The sequence below is a fragment of the Cygnus olor genome, chromosome 1, assembly GCF_009769625.2.
Source record: "Cygnus olor isolate bCygOlo1 chromosome 1, bCygOlo1.pri.v2, whole genome shotgun sequence".
Taxonomy (NCBI): domain Eukaryota; kingdom Metazoa; phylum Chordata; class Aves; order Anseriformes; family Anatidae; genus Cygnus; species Cygnus olor.
Genome location: NC_049169.1, coordinates 96,039,275 through 96,062,439, shown reverse-complemented (window position 1 = coordinate 96,062,439; position 23,165 = coordinate 96,039,275). Strand labels below are relative to the sequence as shown.

The 23,165-nt window shown below is 45.0% G+C and overlaps 1 protein-coding gene and 1 long non-coding RNA gene across 4 annotated transcripts in view; one reads left to right on the top strand and one right to left on the bottom strand.

Moving 5' to 3' along the window:
• LOC121076652 overlaps positions 1-12,042 on the top strand; it is a 38,249-nt gene extending 26,207 nt beyond the window's left edge. Inside the window, exons 2-4 of one of the 3 annotated variants that reach the window (XR_005823647.1) lie at positions 8,329-8,451; positions 9,325-9,403; positions 11,226-12,042. This is a non-coding gene — a long non-coding RNA (uncharacterized LOC121076652). Of the gene's footprint in view, positions 1-8,328; positions 8,452-9,324; positions 9,404-9,548; positions 9,708-11,225 lie in introns of those variants that run through there. The other 2 variants (XR_005823651.1, XR_005823644.1) reach the window with 2 other exon arrangements.
• GAP43 (growth associated protein 43) overlaps positions 1-17,965 on the bottom strand; it is a 54,973-nt gene extending 37,008 nt beyond the window's left edge. The window contains exon 1 of the mRNA XM_040571143.1: positions 17,801-17,965. Within this exon, the coding sequence (XP_040427077.1) occupies positions 17,801-17,830 (30 nt within the window). The 5' untranslated portion in view covers positions 17,831-17,965. The remainder of the gene's footprint in view (positions 1-17,800) is intronic.
• Between the last annotated feature and the right edge of the window lie 5,200 nt (positions 17,966-23,165).

Here is a 23,165-nt window from a genome sequence, read left to right as displayed (position 1 = left end):
ACTTTCACAGCACTTTACAAACATCCATGAATTATTAACATTTTAGTATACATTTCTATGCTTTAGTTCTAGTGGGTCAGCATAAAGTTGACTGAATGAAGAAATAAGGGACTAGGTTTTGAGGAACCAGTGGTGGGCTCTTCACAAATCCCTATTTGCCTTAATCCTGTTGAAACCAGTGAGAACTAGACACCAAGGTTCTTTGAGAAACTTGCTAGTGTCCTGCCTATATAAATCTTATTTGTTAGGACAGTTCTGTAAATTACCTGATAACACCCTGACACTGTTTTGAAGTAGCCTTGTAAATATCTGCTGAAAGGTTGCAAAGTAAAACAAAGGAGCTAAAGAAGACTTAAAGCTTTAGTAGGAATTCTAGATATTTGAAGCTTAGGAAACTCAGGGGAATAAAAGGATTACAGTGAAGTCTTGGTCCCATTTTTTGCAGTCAGAAGGTGGAAAATGAAAATTCAAGAGGCAGAGGCTTGCCAAAGAAGAACAGGATCTCCGGGTTAGGACAGCTGACAGATGGGTCTTCTACAGCCCTGCCCAACCTTTGCTGCAAAAGTCCTCTGTTATCCCGGCCCTTACTTTTCACAGGGCAAGTCCTAGTTGTGTGTTCCTCATCTTTGAGTAGCTGGCTTCAGACACTTTGAGTCTGATATGGAGCAGGGCTGAGCGCTCAGAGCTGCAGCTGAGTTTAAAGGGAGATGTTTTGATATGTGCCATAGAAAATAAAAATTACTAATGAAAGTCACTTCCTTTGTTTCTCAAATTTGGCACATAAAAATAGGGAATCCTGCTGACCAAACTCTCTTTGTGCCTCAGTTCTTCACCTGCAAAAAATGGAGTACAATACTCAGTTATCTCATATGAGTGTTGCAAAGATTAACTAAGTAATGTTAGCTAAGTGCTCGGAATCATAAGGCAGCCCAGGAGAAAATTAGTATTTCTGATTTCAGAGCAGAGTTTGAATAGTATTTATTGAATAAAGCTGTGGGGTCACACGCAGACATAGTATGAGAGAATAAAATATTGAATAACTGCTCATTAAGTGAGCACTGTCCATTCTGTGACCTGAATGTGGTAGGAATCCCTTGAAAGAAAAATAAGATGTGTTCCTGTTATTAGAAGGATATTGAAACACACACACAAGAAGAGACCATGCTGAGGATTCACAGGCAACCGCATTTCCAGTATTGGCTAATTTCTGAGTACTTGACTTAGCAGCCTTAATAACTTTCTTCTAATATAGTTTCTCTGTGGTCTTTTTCACACATATACCAGTTCACATTGCGTCTGAAGTCTAAATCCATTTCCACTCCTAGTAATGAAGGATGATTCAACCAATGCTATGTTTCTTTCACGTTCTAAAATACAATGAGCTAAAGCATGGGAGCTCAAACTGATTGGCCTACAAAAAACATCTGCCAGTGTCCAAGAGGTGTCAAAGCCCTACCAGGTAACAGGTGAGGGATTTTCAACGGGCAGAAAACAGCAACAGATCCCCGAGGTCCCAGCACCCCATGTAGAGTGAGGTGAGGCCAGGTGCCCAGCTGAGTCCTAGTGCTTTTGGGAGCTGTGGGCTTCAGAAGCCTCAGAGACCATCTTCCTGCATGGAGATGCTGATAGAAAAGTAGTCCTAACATCAGCAGAGTGTGCTGGCATATCTCCATTGCCAGAGTCATACTTCAGTTGCTTAAAAGTCACAGGCTGGCCATCCTTGAATTAGGAGAGGCAGGATTATCAGTAGAAAATGAGACGTTTTCCTTAGCAAAAAATAAATGAATGGAAAATAAGTCTTATCCAGCAATCTAATGAATGCATAATTACTGCATCAGGGAAAAGCCCCCTAAAGATTTCATCATTTAATATGTACAAAAAGCTACTGAACAGAGAATTACTTTGTTCAAAGGATCAGCTGTATCCTTGCCTAGTTTTCAGCAACTCAGTGGCTACCCTGCAGTATCAGAACTGGAATAGTAGGAGTGCTGCAGGGCAAGAGCACAGGATGTTGATAGAAGTGGAGCAAAGGAATGACAGAAATCCTGTTCAGCATTTTCCTATGCTCTGTGTAACAGTGCTATTTCACTGCCAATGGCAGCAAACTGACCTCCTGTTTACACCACAGTACTTGCAACTTGCTTTTTTTTTCCTAAAAACTGTGCCCATCTCCAATTCTGATTAGTATCTCCAGGCATTTCTGTGCTGCTCAGAGTTTTCACAGATTTCCACACAGCAGAATTGCTCTTCATGGTACCCCTAAGAGGTACTCAGTACACTCTGTCGTCTGCTGCGCCTGACAGCAGGAAAAGCTTTGAGGCAAGTACCCCAGAGACAAGTTGAAAAATTACAGGTTGGAGATACCGGCAGCAACGCTACCATGCTGTGTGAAGCTGAGATGCGATAAATCACATGTGAAAGATGGGACTGAATGGGGCTGGATATGAGGAGGCAGAGCAACGGGGAACACATTTGCCATTCTGCAGGGTCAGGTCAGAACCGCAGAAGAGAAAGAGAAGAAAGCCAGCCCTGCCAGTGGGGCCACTTACTGCACTTTGTGAGATGGCAAGGCTGACCTGAGCTTGGGAAGGCCCACTTGGTTCTGGAGTGGGTGCTTGCAAATTGCAGCAGTACCTGCTGTGGTCAGTGCTTTTCCTTCTATGGGAGAAGAAGACAGTGGAGGCACGTGATTGTAGATGCTCCCAACAATCTAGTCTGGCACCTTTCCCCACTTTTCCCCTCATTTCTGTGCCATGACAGTTTATAATCCTTAGGCAACCTACACAGGAGCAGGGGATGCCCCAGGGTGAAATCCCATCTGGTCTGAGAGCAGTGGGGACTACAAAACCCCCACCACTTCACAAACGCTAACACAAGACTTACATTTCCATTACCTTCTTGGCAAACATGCATCTGGTTTGGCCTAGAGAGATAGCCTTCACTTTGCAACCGGGCCTCTTTCTTCCCTATGCTGATAGCCTCTCCACTTTCACTCTTAACTGGAGAGGAACAGGGTCCTTTTCCCAGACTTGGCACCAGAACCTTCTCTTTTGGCCACCTCCGTCAAGTGTCTCTCCAGATCACTCAGCCTTGACCATCAAGTCTGCAACACTGCTGGCAGCCAGAGGATTAACTAGAGGAGCGGGAGGAGGTCTCTTAAGATGCCATGATGAGCAATCTCAGCAGAGGGTCCCCAAAACAGGAGAGGGGGTGCCCTCATAAGGCATAGGCTTCAAGTCATAACCAGTAGTTAGATTTTTTGGGTTTACAGTGTCATGCCATGTTGACACGTCTCAGGAGAACAGACAGAGGCACGAGTCTTCTTCCATACTATCGGAGTGCGGGTGAATTCCTTTCACTCACAGACTTTGGAATTTGTGCACTGGGATTTCTGTATTTCCATTTCAGGCTCTGTTAAGACAAAACTCTCCCCTGAGCGTTTTAGGCTGCTTTGTGTCCCTGTGGGAGAAGCAAACTTTTTTTCTGGAGATAATTCATGAACACTGAGACCTTAAAGGCAACGCATTGGTTCATCAGCAGCCAACATATGTAATAACGGTGGGAAAAATTCCCACCTGCACCTGGCCAGAAACCTGTGTCCCATCTCATGCAACAGAGAGCAGAGGAAGGCATGCAGGTGTTCTGAGTCTCTACAGTAACAACCCCAGGCAGGCTCTCATTAATAAAAGTGTATGACCATGTATCAATGAGGCTCCTGCCTTTTCTCTGCCTACCTGTAAATCCCTGTCTGAAGACTCTGACATTTTTCTTAAGCCCATTCTCAACTGGAGCTGATGTTCCAGGCAGACTGAGTACAACTTCCCCACACAGAGACCCTCCAGGGTAACAAAGGGAGCCTAAGCTTCATGAGAACAGCATCAAGGTCGGGACAGAGGACCTACAAAACCATAGACCTTCCTGCTTCCTCAATTCTCCAGCTCAGCCCTTTTCTGTCGACAGACGCATGCTCCATTTCCACAGACGCAAATATTAAGTGACCAGAAAAGGAAGCAAACAAATGATTTACATTACTCAAGCTGCTTCTTCCATGTGCAAAAGAGGGGAAGAGCAGAAGAAAAACAAAAAGTACTTTTCCCATTATCTCTAGATTAATTCAAGGCATATAAATACTAGTGTAAACACTACAGGTAGCAATATAGAGGGAAAAACAGGCAGATGATTCTACTTTCTTCTGTGCCTCAGTTTCCAAACTTACAAAGGGAGTAATAACAGCAGTGGTCAAGGCCTGATGTGTTAGGGATCTAAAATGACTTCTTCTGGCACCAAGCAAAAATACAGTACTAGTTTCAGTGACAACACATTTGGCCCATTTTTGTCCACGTATTTTGCAAGCCATTGTTCATAGGCACAAGTACAAAGTACCATGACTCATACATTACGTAAAAAGCCTGTCTTACAATCATCTTCATGGGCACATGGTAAAGGCTGAAGTAGAAAACATAAAATGGAGACTACCTCTGAAATCTTGCTTTTACTCCTTTGTGCATATGCCTTATGACAGTTTTTATCATATCACTTTTTTCCTGCAAGTCCTCCCCACCCCAGCTAGTACAAAGGCTAGACAAAGCTCTCTGAGTGGGTGCTTTCAGCATTTTCCCTTCATCCTAATTTCAGGCATGGTGAAGTGCATTATTTGCCATACATTTGAAACCCAGCACTGAATACAGAATTACTGATTTCTTCATAGGCTTTTCCACAGAACAATTTTGCTGCAGCATCTCAGTGCTCTAGGAACCTTAACAGATGTTCTCACAGGGGAGGCAGGTGAGGTTGTTACCTCTACTTTACAACCACTGAAATCAGACACGAAGAGGATAAGGCCAAAAAGTCCAGGGCACCCACTAATTTGGGTCCCCAGATTGAGATGCCGTGGATTAGCATTTCCCCAGCTCTGTGCATGCTGGGAGCAGACTCCATAAAATACCAGCTCTGCATTTTGGCAAGTCAGACCCCAGGTGTCTCAGGCTGAGAACCCAGAGAATGAGAGCACGCCAATTACTGGCCACCCATGGAAAGCCTCATTTATACGGCTTTTTCAGTATCACATTGGAACTTGTGGCAAGAGGCAGGAAAGGTTCAGGGGCAGTATTCAATTGCCATAACATGAGACCATTCTTCTGCTTTTGAACAGCCCCCTACCCGATTCAATACACAACCTTCATCATTGGCAATAAGTGAAACAGGAGACTATAGAAAACACCTTCGTTTATGGCAAAACCCATTCAGTCCCTAAGTATATCCCATTCTGTGCACTGAATGAAGCTGCGATCCTATTGAAAAAAATATATACCACTATTTGACCATATAATTAAGGACCACGTAATTATGCCTGTACATGAGGGAAGGCAAATTAGAGAGGGATTGGCAACTCTTTCAATTAATCATTTGACTACATCCAAAGTGTCTGACTGAAAACTCAAAGTATGCTTTTAAAAAGCGCTTCATTTCCTATTTTAAAAATGCAAAACAAAAAGAAAGAAAATTGGAAATTCCATCTCATTTGAAATCATAATGGCTTTCTCTCTCCTTGTATTATAAATTCACAGCATTTGCTTATTAAATAGTTGCAAAACTATTGCACTTTCCAAACTTTATTCTTCTAATATCAACCTCAGATATAGCCAAATAAAAAAATAAAAAATCACAATGCATATTTGAAGAAGATCCCTACCAAGAACTCCTTATCCAAACAGGAAAAGCTCAGCAAAAATCCATGTAGTTGTAAAGACTGTCTTTGACTGTTAAAACTTCTCATCCCCCAAAAGCTGGGTAATCCTGACTACAGGCAGGATGTCTTGTTCCTGCTTTTGTGTTGTGCAGAGGCTTTGGAAGAACCTAAGAAAGGATATCTTCCTGAGGGCTGTATGGACTCAGCACGTGATAACAGAAGATACTACAGCTCAGTTTTATTTCTTCTACATTCTCATGCAACAGTATTTCTTCTGCTGTATGAGAAAGTATTTGTTGAAGGTGAAGTCTCTTTAATGTTATGTCTCAGCATGTTTTATTTAGTATTCCCAGCTACCGCTGGGACACATCATAATGGGAGCGGAGGGGATTAAGCGCTAAAGGTGAATGCTAGTAGGGGTGCAGCACTCCAGTTGGGAATTTCTGAGTGACTGCCACATATATGCTTTGAGACTATTCATGTCAGGCAGGTAGAAGAAGTCACCAACTGATAAATCCCTTGTAACAATCCTCTCCTGAGGATGATGAAAAGGGAATCCCAGTGTGGAGTTCCAACAGATGTCCATGTTCAGAAGACAGATGTTGGAGCTAGTCTAGGAAGAAGATGAGATGCCTTGCAGAAACCATTCTAGTCCACTAGAAAATATGGGGAGAACTAGGCACCTCAGTGTCATAACACAGCAAATAAATCTTTTGAACCTGCCTATATTAAATGCTGAAGACAAAATGGCATCTAAACTCTCTGGGTTTAGGCATCTTGCTCTTATCTTAGGCATCTTGCTTGGTTATCAGGGAAGCATCTTCTGTTTTGGATTCCAAGCCCTGAATCTCAGCCCAGAAAAGGACAACAGCTATAGTCCTCTCTGACAGCAAGCAGTTGACAGGTGTTTATCTAGTCAGTGACTACACTAGCATACCTAAATTATGGGAGATGTCAGTTCAGTTCTCCACTGTACCTGAAGGACCTCAAGTCTTACTTTCCTCCTACAGAAGCCTGTTCAGAGTAAGGTGCTCCTAGCTTTTCCTGCTTAAGCTCTTAGGCTTTTTTTTTTTCATGGAAGAAATAAATACACATGAGGCCAGAGACAAAAACAGCACAGAAGTAAATATAGCTTTATAGACCATTTGGTTAAGCGCTCTTCTGCAAGAGGACAGATTTGGTCCAGTTCTTGCTTCACTGAATATTTGATATTAATCATAGAAATTATTTCTGGGAAACCACAAGAGACCATTTAGTTAATGTATGATATACTTCTGATCCTCTGGTTCAGAAGTACCTCCTACAGCCCTTCAGTGACTGGAGCTGCCATTGCTTTCTCAGACAATCTACTCCAGTGTGTCACTATCCTTTTGGTGAGAAAAATCCTCCTAAAGCCTAGTCTGAATCATTCTGACAGCCCATTAAAGACCATTACTCCTTGTTTTATCCACTCTGGATATGAAGAGCAGATTATTCCCATTTTCTTGCACTTGTCATTTACGTATTTGAAGACTAGTATCCCGAGTCCTCTCATCCTTACTCCTTTTAAGTTAAGAAAACAAAAGAAAACACAAATTATTTCAATCTTTCTTCACAGATTACATTTCTGTTGACCTCCAGCAATTCTCATTGTCCCAGTCTGCACTCCCCCTCACTGGACCATACTCTTCTTAAAGTGCAGTGAAGAACAAGGCCTGTTATTTCAGCTGAGACTTAACATGTGCTGAGCAGAGCTGAAGGCTTATTAGATGTGTCTTACAACCTATTTTCCCATTTGCACAACCTCATAAGAAGAACTTGTGGTCCTCTAGAGATCCTGTCTCCCCTCCTGAAGGACAGATAGTTGTCCTGTTGGCCCCCATGGGCAGCTGGGTGCAATTTGTTAATTCTACCCCTGTAGAGTAACTTGGATTCCCTCTGATGCTTTTCAAACTAGGTCCTTGTCTTGACAAGATTTTCTTGAATTCCAGTAATTTTTGCCAACATATATCTGGTTCACGCCATCTGCACATTTAAAAAACATTTCCTCTAGTCAGTGATCCAGGCTGAAATTAAAATATGAAATATAATGTACTTAATGAAAACATTATGCACTAACAGGCCACAGCTCAAGCTTGTGGCAACCCGCTCAATACAGTCTTCTATTTCGACAGGTAATCAGTGAAAGTTACTCACTGAGTGGGATTAGCTAGTTCTGCATCCCTGCTGTAATGTTTTACTTTGGACCATGTTTCTTTGCTTCGCTTATGATAAAAGCTTATGAGATAATGTCAAAATGACAAGATATGACAACTACTTCCCCTGTATCCACAAGGCTTGTTATAGAAGAAAGCTAAATTAGTTTGACATGATCTATTCTTGACAGATCTGTGCTGGCTCCTAATCATCTTCTTTATTTGATTATTTCCACCATTTTTTTTCCAGGAATGAAGTTAAATTGAGTAGTCTGTAATTTTTTTTTCTTTTATCTCATCCTTGGCTTTTATTTCAACTTTCAGACACCCAGCCCTCAAGAGTTTTCAAAGCACTCATACCTGATGGTTCAGAGGTTGCTTCCATTAGCTTTGTAAATAAACTAGTAAGATTTGAAACAACCATCTAACATCAATATATCCTGACTTGTTCTACCCCTTTTCTAGATCCTGATCATCTTCCTTTGTAGCCACTGTTAATTGTTCCAGCCATCTACTAGCAGTGAACCACGTTACTGGAGACATGCAAAATGGCCATTAAGCATCATGACCTTACTGACAATGCATGAGGTAAAGTTTTAAGTAAAACTCTTCCCTCCCCTCTGTGAGTATCATAAACACTAAGGTAGGATGACATTCTTTCCCTCCTTTCCTCTGACCATATTAATATTTGATTCTTCTGTGCAAAACAGATCAGTGTGCCCAGGAAACACTGCAAAAAAATGGGTCCTGGCATATTCTATAGCCTACTAGCACATTCTCCTTGGAGATGGGGGTACAGATCTACTGAGGGAGAAAAGGCATATTCACCACATTCCTGGGTGAATATTTTAACCAAAGTTATTTCTGGATGACAGGAAGGTAGCACATTCCCTTCCTCTTGGGTGCGTTCTGTGTGGACGCTTCACCTGACAAACTTACCCATTTTGGCTGTGCAGGAAGAGCAACTGGAAGAATACTTGGTTTGTAGATCCTGAAGTAGCTTAGCTGTGTAAGTAGATATTCAGCTAATTATTGTTTATAAAATTAAGGATCATCTAGGGATGCCAGTAAGCAGTCTTTAAATGTTTAGAGGACTTTACAGGTGTATATGTAATTATCCTGGGACTTGATGTACCTCCACAGTTAGAAAGGAAGGAAGCTCTACAGTATAAATCCCTTATTTCTGGGTTCAGAACAATGGTGAAATAACTGTGATATATTTCAGCCTCCTCTTTTCAGCCACACCCTAATTAAAATTTAATGAAATTCTATAAGATAAGGCATTGTCTTATGGTATCTTTTCCTCTCTTGTAGAATCATATGACTTAAAGGTTAAAAAAAAAATTAAAAAAAAATAAAACTGTAAAACAGAATTAACTTTAAAGGAAGATTTCCTAAAAGCTCTTATAAGGTTGTGGAGCTATTTTTTCACTGATTTGTCAATTCTTTTGTTTTCCACAGAGTCATGTACACTGGCATCACAATGGGAGGTTCTTTTTCCTGCATGCCTATAGTTTTACCATATAAGAGGGAGCGTCAGGTATTGATTCACATATTAACTTTTCTAACTATCCTCTGGAAGTGATCCAAATTCTGTTTACTTCATGAAGGTTTTGGTTAGCTTCAGTTCTTCAGTTATTTGGGGGGAACATCTTTTTTCCTTGCTCCATTCTTCCTTTTCTCAGGATTGAATCTCTTCTAGCTGGTATTTCTGACTGGCCTTTGGATACAAAGGAAAGGCATTTTGGCAGATCCTGTGCTTCAAGTGGGATTGGTTGCATCCTTGTCATGCTTTTTTATTGCATTTTTAAAGATTCTGTCAAGATTAAACATCAATTTTCTGTTGTGGGTGTCTGTCCTCAAAACTCTACGTAGGGCTTGATGTTCCTCTGGGTCTTCCACTGGAAATGCAAACAGCAGGAAGGGTTAAAAATACTGTCTTTCATCTCTAATTAGGAAAAGTCTCCATTCTGACAGGTTCTGACTCAGCCTGCGCAGTCCAGCTGCTGGTCTGACTACTCCAGTGCAATAAGCTAAGAAGGGAATCCTAACCTAAGAAAGCTGTCGCTGGTTCTGAGGAACACAACTGCCATTTCAGTGCAGCTCTCTCTAGTCTACAGTGAAGTGTCCCTGCTGAGGGCAAGCTTTTGGTCCAGCTTCTAAAAGCTGCTTTACATCAGTTCCCCATTGTTCCAGTTTCCCCGAGTTCCAGTACAGCCTCCCAGCCGCACCACACCCCGCAAGCACAGTGGAGCAGGGGATGCTCTCTGGGCAATTTTTCAGCAGGTGATTTGCAGCAGGGGACCCCACTCTTACATGACACTAACTGCCTGCAAGTTTTACTCCAGCAAATCAACAAGTCGTCCTTCCTTCTTTAGCTCTACCTTTCCAAACCTAGGTAATTTTCATTAAACTATTTGTAAGTCCACCACTGAATAACTCGCTCCTAAAGCCATGGGTAGACAAAAGAGAAAGGCACAGCACCATGCTGCCGCAATCTCCCCACCCTTGACTACTTAACTTTGCAGATTTATAAGGTCATTGGATACTCTTGATAAAATAAATAGATTAGTTTCCATTGAATAGTCTAAAGAAATGGATGCCAATTGATAACTCTTAACTATAAGAATAATCAAACCTATTTTTTTCTGGACTTCATGAATTATTAAAAACCATCCCAACTGATAAAAAACAGAAGTTCCTGAGACTATAGTTTCACTCCTAAGCAATTATGAGAAGAGTGGAATAAAACTATCTTCAGAGCTGGGTCTAGATCCAAACACACTCCTCTGTATCCTTAAATTTTAGGGACAGTCGCACCAAATGAATAAGATTCCTCCAGAGCCTATTAGCTTTACAAATTACCAGCCTTGAGAGAAAGATGTCTGCTACAGAGATAATGCTTAAATATTGTGAGATGTCCTGGCTTTCTATAAATATATACCATGATTATGACTGGAATTAATTCAAGAAACTTTAGAAGTAAGATGAGTAATGAATGGGATTGACATTTATTGATTATAATTTGAAAGAAGATAAGTACCTCCTGGCTTCCCTTTCAAGGAATCAAAGCCAATCAGCCCTGGTGGGAGGAAGCCAGGCTCAGAACATCCTTTTGAGCTAGCAAGACAGCTGGACCACACCCTGGCACCCAAGAGGGGCATTAGTAGCTGAGGGACAAGCTCAGAGGAAGCATGAACCCTCAAGAAAGCAGGAATGGTAATACTATCTTGTATTGCTTGCATTGCTCCTATGGCAGTTGTGCCCCTCCCCAGCTGTCTGCTGGGGGTGGGCAAATTTTCACCTATGCTGACAGCAATGTGATAGGTGAGGATGCACCACATTGCTGTCTCTGTCTATAGGTGCTCATTTACAGTAGCTGCGACAGCTGCCCAAATGGAGGAGAGAGATCTGGGGGTGCTACAAAGGCCAAGTGGAAGCACAAAGGAAGAACCCATGCGTTTTCTCCTCCTACCAGCCTCCCTGCTTATACCAGAGCCAGGAGGGGTGAAGGGAAAAAGACCCTGATGGCAGTGGCTGATGCTGCCAGCAGGAGTCCCCAGGAAGCACAGCTTAATGGAGGGCTGGTACCCAGGTGGAGGAGAGAAGAAACAGCAGGAGGACTGCATGGTCAAGGGAGCAAGAAGGAGGCAAGGAGCAGAACAGATGGGGGGAAGAGACAAAATAAATAACAGGAGGAGACAGCAGGATCAGTGTAACTCCAAAAGCACAAATTCCTTTTGTTATATGCAAAACAAATGAGTATTTTCATGACACTCTCTCCACCCCACACATATTGTAGGCTATGCAGGCTGGTGCACTGTGAAGGTAGGGAGGAGCTGGCACACTGGTGAAGGGCAGGGGAAAAGTTGTAGCCCTACTCTCAAGCTCTGGCTCATTGTGATAAAACCTGGGTGTGGGAAGATCAATGGTTTGTGTCAGAGGAACTCAAATGGCTAGTGAACAGCCCAGAACTGTGGGAGTGACTGAGGATGGATAAAGCAATGCTTTGCCTGTCTAAATCACCTTTCACCTGAGGGCATCTGAATCCTTTTTTTTCCACACACTAATTATTTAGTTTCCAAATTAAAGAAACACCTTGCAGAGAGGGCCATGACAAGCAGAAAAACTATGCCTACATCAAGTCAGAAAACAGGTTAATTGTACTGCTAGGAACAGAAACCAGCTCTCCCCAAACCCATTCCTATATACTAACTACTAGCCTGTGGTGCTTGCAACCGTGAAAAGCCGTGCAGTTTTACAAACACACTCAGCAGGTGACAGAGAGAGCCCTAAGGATATATGAACACCTTCTCCACATGAGGCCATCAGAGCTCTAAGGTTACATGACATCTCCTGGCGTGCTCAGGAGGATCTTGGAATTATAGATGAAATGAATGGGGGTGGATTTTAGACTTTGACTTTGGACTGCAGTTGTTGAAAGATGTTTCACCAGGATACCTGCTCTGCTATTCTGGTATTTCCACCAGCAAGGCCCATGCACCTTCCACTGGGCTTTCTAGATGGCCAACCTCCTCTAACCAGCCCCATATCTCCCTGTACAGAGCTGGTGGGCTGTGGCTGTTGCCTTACAGTTGGCCATTGGTTCTTCAGAACTCAAATGCAGCCAGATGTGGGCTGCTGCCAAATCCAACCCTGAGACCTGCCAGCCTCACAGCAAACAGGAGAAATGCACGGTGACTTCTAAAGGGCATGAGCACAGCGAGCTGCCATTAAAAGGTTTCCCAAACTGAGATGGCTTTAGCCTGGACCTGTCATCAGAGCTAGCATTCATTCTCAAATCCAGATAAAGCCCCCCCAGTGTAGGGAGGAAGCCTGAAGCAACAGAAAGGGACTTGTGCAGCAGGAGGGGGCAAGAGGGGAGTTATACAGAGGGAAGGATGCAGCACATGGATTGAGCAAATGGCAGTCAGTAATGCACCACCAGCACTAATGCACCACTGGCAGCATGCAGAGGTCTTAGGTTGTATGCACTTGATGTAAAACCAAGGAGGTGCTTTTGCTTCATGCTATCTCACCCAAAAGCCCAGCAGTCCTCAGGCTGTGCCTGCTGGCAACACCCCGATCCCTCAGCACACACACGCCTGTTTGGTGCAGACCAAGCAGAACCCACACACGCTCTGTTTCCTCCACATGTGGAGCAGGCGAAAGCTGCCCAGGGGAGCACATGCCTCTAGGCACGAGGCCAGTGAACCCGAGCAGGTACACACACCCTTGATTTACGTCATGCAAGGCTATCAGCCTACTTTTATCTTGCAGTGGGCAGAGGGCCAAGTCCACCTTCCCACTAGCACAAGAAGGCTTTGCAACTTGGCAGCTCTCAGCAGCAGGGAATTCTCCCTCCACATGGTGTCTCTGTGAAATGGGGAAAGGGAAAAGCAATGTCTGTGTAGGGCAGCTCCTACATCCTGGAATGGCATCAATGAGTCCATGACAGCAGGCCTGAAATGAGAGCAGACCCGAGGTGAAGCCACTCTGCACTTTTGTCTTCTTGTCAGTGAAAGCCACATGACAGAAGGAGGGCTCCCAGCCGGAGTGACCCTTCCACAGGAGAAGGCCTCACCCACCACAGCACAAGCACTGGATTCAGGCTACACAGACAGTCTCAGCCTGAGCTTGGGGCAGTGCCCAGACTTCACATAACTTGTGACTGCAAGGCAGACACTACTCTTCTTAACATACAACTTGGGAGGCCCAAGCGATGCCCACCCTCTCGGTGTGGCAGGGCAGCCAGGAGCACATTTCCACATCCTGAGGTAGGAGCAGCTCTGAGATAACTCAGATCCTCTCAGCATCAGGCAGGACAAGCCCTCAGACAACACGTGTCGGTGCCTCAGGCTACACACGTGTACCCAGCCCTGCACAGGTAGGTTCAATGCAGCCTGCTCAGCGGGGATGCCTGGGTGCACCTGTGGGTGCTGACTGCTTTCAATTGGGGCCCCTATTCAGGAGCAAGTGGCAATTTGGATCAACAGACTGGTTTCTTTCCTACCAAGCATTACTGCTGTCCTTCTCCCCCTGGAAACTCTGCCTGCAATTAGTTCCTGAGGAAGGGGCTTGCCTGTGCCATTAAGAACAGTTACATTACACGATCTAGGAGAAATCAATGCCTCTAATCGTCGGCAAAGGCAGAGGAGGAGGACAGGGTGATGGGGTGTTTCTCTGGAGACACTCTTCTCAGGAGAAATCCCAGTGGTATTGCCCCAGGAAGAGAAACAGTAAGGACCTGAAGTAATTAAACTCCCATGCAGCAATTGTTTACTGAAAGAAGCGCAGAAACCTTCCAGCATCTCCCAGAAAGGCAGAGGCAGCCGCTAGACTCTCCCCAGGTGCAGATGAAGTGCCTCTGCCCTGAAGTCAATGGTCTGTGGTGATTTACACCATGCTGGCAAGTGGAGAGAGGAGGGGCGAGGATGGCCACCTTTCCCTTAAAATGCCCGTTTTCCTCCCTCCATGGCAGTGATTAAAGGCAAGACCATGCCTTGCAAGTTTTGAGGCATCCACATATTATGGCATAATTGAGATATTCTAAATGAGGTCCGAGATATTTTAATATCCTGAGGCAACAAAACCTGAACTCCGCGTGCATCTTCCCCTCTCTCTTTTTCGCCATTTCCTCCCTCCCGCACACCTCTGCAGTTCCTGGAATGACAAGACACCTCACCGGCTGGCTGCAATCGCTGAAACACTTCCCTAATGCCTTCTCCTTCTCCAATTGCATTAAGCTGCATCTTTAGAGATACAGCCCTGTTTATTCATGCTGCTCGCGTGGAAGGGGAAAGAAATGCAGACTGCCTCTCCCCCCCTCCCTCCTTCGCCTCGATGGGTGTGGCAGGTTTAAACCTTTGCAGCCGCCGGCTCGCCAGCGCTGGGGTGAGGAGCAGAGGACAGAGCGGGAGGGAAGCCGTCGGATACGGCTGGTGATGAATGAGACTCATCGCACCCACAAGTGGGAAACCTGCTTGCGGGTTATTGTTTAATCACTCATGCAATCCGGTGCTGAGCACATACCCCCGTAACGCCCATCTGTTCTAGGATGCGGTGCATGCAACACCCGCGTTCCTAGCCACCTATCTAACCGCCCAGCTCTGCGTATCACCGGCTGCATCTCTTTCCTGGCAGCAAAGGTTTACCTCAGATTTTCAGAAATCGCCTTTCGGGTATGCCTCCTTTTAGCTGAATATTTTGTGGGCACGGATTCAGAGGTGCAATCAGCTGTGGGCAGAAATGACAACACCGAGCTATCTACATCTCTCATGGGTGGGCACAGTCAGCCAGATACTTCGCTCCTCATGCTGGCATCGTACCCACTAGGAAGAATAACCCTCAAGGTATAAGTGTGTGAACGTATTTGTCTGCGAGGGGTGGGAGGACAGTCACATACAGGCACACCTAGACATGAATGTGAAAAGCCTTCTTCCACGCCCAAGCCTGTAATTTCAGCATCCTGCTCTTTCACTGCCAGAAAGGCGGGACACCAAGGGCTTCCCCAAAAAATAATTTGAGGAGAGCAGTCTTTATTTTGGGAAGGAAGCTGCTGTCTGCCATGAAGAACCTATTCCTTTTTTTTTTTTTTTTTTCCGTGAAAGGTCTGGGTGGGGACAGAGGAAGAGCACAAGCTGAAAACCAAGGTCTTTTTCTCTTCCACATTAAAGCTTCCTCTGATGTACCAGCACACTGCTGACTGAACTGCTACATCGCCAGTTTGGCGATTTTGGTGTATATTCAGGTATAGGAGCAGGAGCTGGGCTCTGAGCCCAGAAACGTTCACAGAATCTGCACATTCAGAATGTATGGCTGCATAAGGATGAGAAAGCATGTGCGAACGAGTGCATGTGTGTTTCTGCATATATGTGTAGTACAGAGGCGAGCGACTGGAGAGCGAGGATGCGTGCTGCACATGCACGCGCAAAGGGGTGTGTACCATGCGGTGGATTAATGTACAGTGTGCGGAGAGAGCACTCTGTGTGAGCAGGATACCTGCATGCCATGCATTTCCAAACGTGTTCGAATACAGAATGATAGGAGTGGAGGCACCGAGATTTATAGAACAGACACATCGGGAAATTAATTAGGAAATTAATGCCCAACCTGTGACGGTATGGGCAAAATTATCCCCCTCCCCTAGTATCTGTCTTCTGAGTCTGAAGAATCCCAGAGCTACCTACTTTATTTCAAAATCTGCTGTGCACCTCCGCCCACTGCTCTGTCACTCTGCCTCTCTGTCTGCCTGCCTTTTCCTCCTCTGCTTTTTTCATCCTGTATTTGCCGGCCAAACGTGCTCTGCTGGCTGGCTGCAATGTGGTCCCCCCCAGCCATCACCACCTCCCTCCAGATTTTAGTGAATGTATCGTTAATTGTGGAGCATTTGAAACCTGCATGGGGAAAAACATGGGATGACGCAGGGTCCCTTTCCATCCTGTTCGCCTGCCCCTCCCCATTATTCTACAAAATTGCTCCTTCGTTTGATAACACACGTATCTCCATTCAGAAACACACTTTAACCTGGATTTTCTTTAAACGCTGTGCTCTTCCGTAGTAGCCAGAGTTACTTGCATCAGTGTGCTAGGCTATTGCTCCCGAGTGCTGCAGTGCTTTACTGTAAGAGATATATAAATGTATGCATATATAAAGTAACCGCTGTGGTTCCACACCTAACACTGAGTTGAGCTCTGCTCTCAGAACAAGGACCAAAGCTCTTTGTCATTACCTACAAATTCATAATTAGGGGAAGTTTCCAAAATGCCTTATGAAGATACCCAGGGCCAGCTCCTGCCTCCAAGTTCCAACTGAATAAATCCAAGATCCTCCCGAGGAAGTCCAAGGAGCTCAGCCAAAATGGGCTCTTTTGACCAGGAGCAGGATTGGACTTTCACATGAAATAAAAAGGGGAAGAGTCAGGGGGGGAATGAATGATGTAGCTTTTTTTTTTTTTATTTATTAAATTTCCTTATCGTTTTGGTCGTGAAAATTTTGTCACTGAAAACTAGCCGCCACCCAAATCTTCTTATCATCCCCATTTGGTGATAGGAAAAGCCAGGTGGTACCAGCAAAGAGAATGAGCTGGTTTCCAACAGGTTCACACCACGAGCTTCCCTTATCCCACCCGAGTTCGGAGCTAACAGAGGCGTGGTCCTCTGTCTCTTTACCAGCTGGTGCAGTTGTCTAACTGGTTGTACTATGGAGGGTACTGCAAAGAGGGTGACTCTCCCCTCCCCGGGCTAATGCTTTTGTTATTAATTAATTACACTTTTCCTTATACCGTAGGTTTTTTTTAAAAAAAAAAAAAAGCTTCAGGTTAAGTTCTGCTCAGATTGTTGTAACACAAAAAAATGAATGCACCTGTCCTCTGAGCCACCTCGCAGCACATGCACATAAAGCATCTCCCATTCATCGGAGCCGTGAGCAACAGAGAGCATTCTGACCAGGGATCAAGGCTCACCGGGCATCCTTTCTTTTTCTGCTTAAGACGAAGAATTGCTTCCTTTATCTCCAAGGTAGAGGCAGATATCATCACGTTTCCTGCCAGCCGCCCCCCCCCACCCCCCATCCACACCCTCAGAACCACAGACCGAAAATCCTAGGCAATGCATCTGCTGACAGTTAAAATAATAATAAGAATAGAGGGGGGATCCTGGTAGCTCCCCAAATGTGGACATAGGCCACCCCCCTTCCCCACATCACCAGCCCCGGAAAGGCAAAGCAGTCGCGCTGAAGGGTGTGAAAAGAGCCTTCAGTCGCAAGATGCTAAAGAATTGCAAAAGAGACATCTGCTGAAAGCAGCTGAAATTTCCTCCCCCCTGCCCCTGCCCCTACCCCAGCCCCTCACACACGCAAGGCAGACATGCACCCCACGGACCCCCGAGAGCCTGGGCGATTTCTTAGCAGAAAGAAACGTAAAAATCTTCAGCTCTACCTGTTTTGTTCTTCTCATACAGCACAGCATGATCGTATTGTCCCCTTCCTTCCTTCTTCTTCCTTCCTTCTCCTCTCTCCTTTTCCTCTTCTCTCTCTTATCTCTCCCCCCCACCCTCTCCACTCCCTCCCTCCCTCCCTCTCTCTCTCTCTCTCTCTCTCTCTCTCTCTCTCTCGCACACGCACACGCACACGCACACACGCACACACACACCAGGGCAGTTAGCAGCGGCTCTAAGGTCCACACATGCACACGCCGCCTCTCCCTGCCTCCCTCCCGCTATCCCTACCCTGCCCAGAATTGTTCCCCAGCTCTCCCCGGCTCGTCACCTTCCCCACCCCAACCCACGCCACCCCACCCCACCCCCAGCCCAGCGCGACCCCCCCCCCCAGGTCCCTTTGCCAGCCTCATGAATTATTAACATCTCCAATCTGGACCCAATTACCCAACGCCTTCCCCACTGTACAGAGGGGGACACTGCGGACTGCGGCGGGGAGGCAGCGGGTGGGTGGGTGGGTGGGAGCCCCCAGCCCCGCTCCCACCCGAGCCCCCTGGCCGCCGCCGGGAGTGGGATTTATATGGGGGAGAAAGCACGGGGTGGGCACGGAGGGGAGAAGAGGGAGCGGGGTCCTTGCCGCCGCATGCAGTGTGCTTCATGCACAGGTGACGTACTGTAGGTGGGAGCTGACAGCTAAAGGGGAGTCAGAAAATATGGTAAAATGGCTGTTAAAGGCCCCCCTCCCCCTCCCCGGCACACTCGCCAACATATATGCACACGCTGCCTCCTTCCCATGTGCAGGCACAAACCCCGCGTGGCCAAGTCCTGCAGCACGGAGCGGGACAACTTTCTTCCCCGTCCCCCAAGTCCATCCCGTGGACTTTGTACAGGCACAGAAAATGATGCTCCTGCTACAGATCTGTGCTTCAGAACAGCTCCAAAAACTACAGCCATCATCCCTTCCCCTTCTCTATTCCCCTTCTCAATTTCCCTGCCTGAGTAATTCCTGCACCTATTGATCTCAGCCTGCAAATTTCTGTAAGTTATTATAAGGGAGATGTGCACGTTCACACACGCAGCCCGCCCCTATGCACGTGTGGGAACAAAAATATATGGATCTGCATGCATAGGAGATCATGGCGATGCCAGAGTCTGAGCGAACATTAATGCGTGTGCACACCCCCAAGCACACGTCTTGGAAGTTATAGCACGGTGTTTTCTCCGAATATATATGAGCAGGATAGCTATATCTGTCATCGTGAAAAAAGATATTCCAGACAACGTCTAAACTGAAACATGAGATTGTCGAGCATGTTAAAAATATAAAAAGAATGCTGGATTTTCAGGATTTCATCTACCAAAATTCAAATTTAGCTTATTTTATTTACTGTGTCTGGGAGGCACAGTCGGATGCTGTTCTCTTTCATAGTACTAATGTCACTACATCAACTTCTCTGCTACGCCATGGAGTTGCTTCTAATTTATTTTTAATGTTAAACTGCTCGCAAAAGAGAAAAAAAATTGTGTTAGGTTATTATTGAGTATATCCAAATGCATTGTTAACACGAATATTGACACGCACCCTTACACAAATAAATACATATATAGATACAGCTTCTGGAATACCCCTCAGTGCAGGCTCCTACATAATCATATTCAGTTGCTATGACATCACTGCAGTTCCCAGCACCCTATATTTTTTTTTAAGGAAAGTAAACAGCATTTCAAAGAGAATCTACCTACCTATCTACATTTGTGTGTAGTTTAAGGGAAGCGCCTTTCAGGGTTAAGCAGGTATAAATGTTAGTTCTGGTTTTGCAGTCTAGAAAAGGGAAATAATGGCATGGTAATGAGATTCAGAGATGATACTAAACTGGGAAGAGTTGCAAACACCAGCTGACACCGAAGAAGACCACAGGATTAAGTAACGAAAATTAGATTCAGCTTCAGAAAATGCATGCAGAGAGAAAGAACGCCAACTATGCAATCATAAAAAAAAAAAAAAAAAAAAAAAAAAAAAACCAGACAGGTAAGAAGCAGATCTGCAGAAAGCAGTGGGCATCCAGTTGGAGGAAGGGGTGTCAGTGGCACACACCACTGCTGGCGACACCATGCCAAGGCTCTGAGAAGCGGCGCAGTGACATTTTGGAATATGCCCATGGGATTTAGGAGGCCCTGCCCCAGCTTCAGGAGTTGCTGGGGGCTCATCGCCAGAACAAAGTCAGCGTGTCGTGAGCTTGTGTGCGCTTGCTAACCTACATGAGTGCTCCGTGTGCCCCTGGGAGATGGGACTCATCTGGCCAAGCATGCGTGGCTCTATCTGAGAGCATCACCCTGGGCTCCCTTTGGTGATAGTGAAGAAGAATGGGAACTTCTCGGATGTGATTCAGATCATCCTATAGCAGGAGCCTAAACTAGGTCAGATGAATCACGCTTCAGAAGCGTTTGAGAAGCTCATGTTCTTCCCACTGAGGAGGCCTTTTTAGGGAACCTCCCTGCTGTAGGGAGCCCTAGCGAGGAAAGCCTGCCTGGCCCCCCCCTTTCCCAGACACCCACCCAGAGAGGGAGCAGGCTGGCAGCAGAATGGCTGCGCTGGTACAGCCAGCTAGGGGCAGCCCCCTTCCTCTACACACCTGGGGTGGCTTCTCACCACCTTGAGTCAGAGCCAGAGTCAGAGCCACTTCTCTTTGTGCCCAGCCCCATGGGCACTTTATGCTTTAGCTTACTGCTAACCACTTTTGTCACATAGACCAAAACCCCTCAGTGGGTTCCCCATGCATGTGGAGGGGTGGTGAGCAGCCAGTCCACTGCAGAGTCACGTCTGAGTTCCCTCTGAATTAATCTGCTCAAGTAAAAGAGACATATGCTGAGACCCGAGTTTCTAGGGTATTTCAGTTCCTGACACCCCTTTCTTTCAAATCAGGACCCTTTAAGTACTTTTAAAAGTTGGACTTTAAATTCTTTAGCCAATTATATGGTTTTGATGGTTACATCCCAACAATTCTTGTCCTGCCATTTTGGCTATGCCATCACTTCAACCTGTAGGGTAAACTATCTGGTAACAGCATTCAAGGAAGAAAGGATGAGTCTGCAGCAGTGAAAGAAAGGCTGAAGAGAATGAGGAATTTGAGTAAGAAATTACAGGCAGACACTTCAGCCAAGGTATTAATGAGCAGCAGAAGAAAAACTCAGGGGAAAGAGACGTGAATCCCCATTTCTTGATGTCACCAAGTCAAGACAGGATGCTTTCATCCAGCTGACACTTTTGTCTCTTCACTGTGCTGCCAACGCTGGCTCATTCAGCACTCCTTCAGAGTTTCTGGATAACACTGTTCTGTGCAGTGTAGACATGCCCTGGAAGGCCCCTTTGACCTTGGCTTTTGGATGTACACAAACAAAAGGAAGAGCAGTCCAAAGAACAACGTGAATGGGGCGCTGGGGAAGGGGGCTGGCAGGAGGGGGTGAACAATGCGCGTAGATTTTAAAAGATTCATCTGTGAGACTTGACAGCTAAGGAGGTGAAGAAGTGCGATATTTTCTAAAGCTACAAGCCTCAAGACGGGAAAGGAATTATTTGGAGGAATACATAGCGCACTGCTTGGCACATGCTGCATGTTCCTCCTCTGCGAAGGAGGGCTTGGTGCACATAAAGTAATTATTAAGATGACTCCTTTAATTCAAAGCCCTGTTTTCAAAGCCACGTTTTCAATTAAATAGGGTCCAGAACATTTCAAAGCAATGAGACACATTGGTGGTTGTTACAACATAGGGTGGTGAACTGAGAGACACAAACCACTGCTTTTTCCCTGTTCAATTCTGCTACAAGGTTTAGCAGTGCCTGAAGTTACACCAGCAGCTCAAGGTCCATACTGGTCCAAGATAAAAGCATCTTTGGCTCAGCTGCAAATTTAGGTGCAATAGTAAGAGCTCATAATCACTTCTGGTTTGAAGAACCACTTAATTTGAACCAGCTTCTGCAACTGTAATCAGGCCGACCCCCCTGGCCAGATGAACTTAAATGAAATGGAGAAAAAAGAAGATAGTTTGCCTATAAGAGCTGGCCCAGTGGTAAGCAAGCTAAGCTGAAGAGGCGTCTTCTCAAGAGAAGTACTGTGAAAGTCCCATTACTAGGGATATTTAAAGCTTCAGTAAAAACAGCACTGAAGTGAGGGACTTGCTTTCATTGGGAGATAGACTGGATTTTCTCCTTATTCATATGTTCCACATATAGTGGTAGCCTCCCTTTTTGTTAGCCAAATTTCATGCTGAAGGGAAAAAAGCCAATTTCATAAAGATTTTTTAGGATCCTCATTTGAATAGGCATTCCTGAAAATCCCACTGCTGGCCCACTTGCATTTTTCATATCCTCAGTAGCTATCCAACTCTGGTCTCGTTTGGGCTCACTTTCAGTCATCTGTGTCTGATTGACACAAAATAGTGCAGGGTAACACTACGACCAAACTCGTGTTGTAGCCTGATTTGTATGTATTTATGACATATTCATTATATTATATTTATATTTAGATATATTTATAAACTATTCTATGATTCCACAATCTCCTTGGGGGAGTACAGTCTTCAGTACAAGGATTACTTATGCCAATTTTTGTATTTGAGTTAATCCTGAATTATTAATAACAAGAAAGGAGAGCCTAGTTTATTTTGACCTAAGATTGTGTGCAACAGGTTGTAATAAGAGGCCTTAAACCCATGATTTTCAGAAGTCACAATGGCAGTGTGGCACTGCATCTTCTGAGGTCTGAAGCCTTCTGTGGAAGGCTTTTCTGCTTCAGAAAATGCCAGTACAGAAATATTTCATTCAGTTTCATGACTGCTTGGTTGCTCATCCTGCACCACAATGAACACACAGGACGTTACTAGCACCTGTTGCTAACGTGTTAGCCAAAGAAATATGCATAGATGCTCTGCATTTATTCCCAGTGATTTCTTCTTTTCTTCCCATGCCTGCACAGCTGGGCTCACAGCACTGAAGACACCTGACTTTACAATAGGGAACATAATAAGGAATGGCCTCAATAATTTCCCTGTTTTTATCATTCTTAGAAAAGATGTGTTTTCTCTAACTTGTGTGGCATACACTAACTGGAATATCTGGGTAGGAGCAGGGGTAGAAAGATTTTAACATGCACAAACAATGGTCTTTATAACCACAAGGTCACGGTTAATTATTGTTGAGCTTCAGAATCATCAAAAATACAAACACAACAGTTAAATCCCAGCATGGCTTACTGCTGAAACCATAACTCTTCCATAAAATGAAATCTCATCTGTTTGTCTGTCAAAAAGAAAAATGTAATCACTGAAAGTGGTCAGCCTATCAGCTATTATCCTCAGTGTAGTAATAGT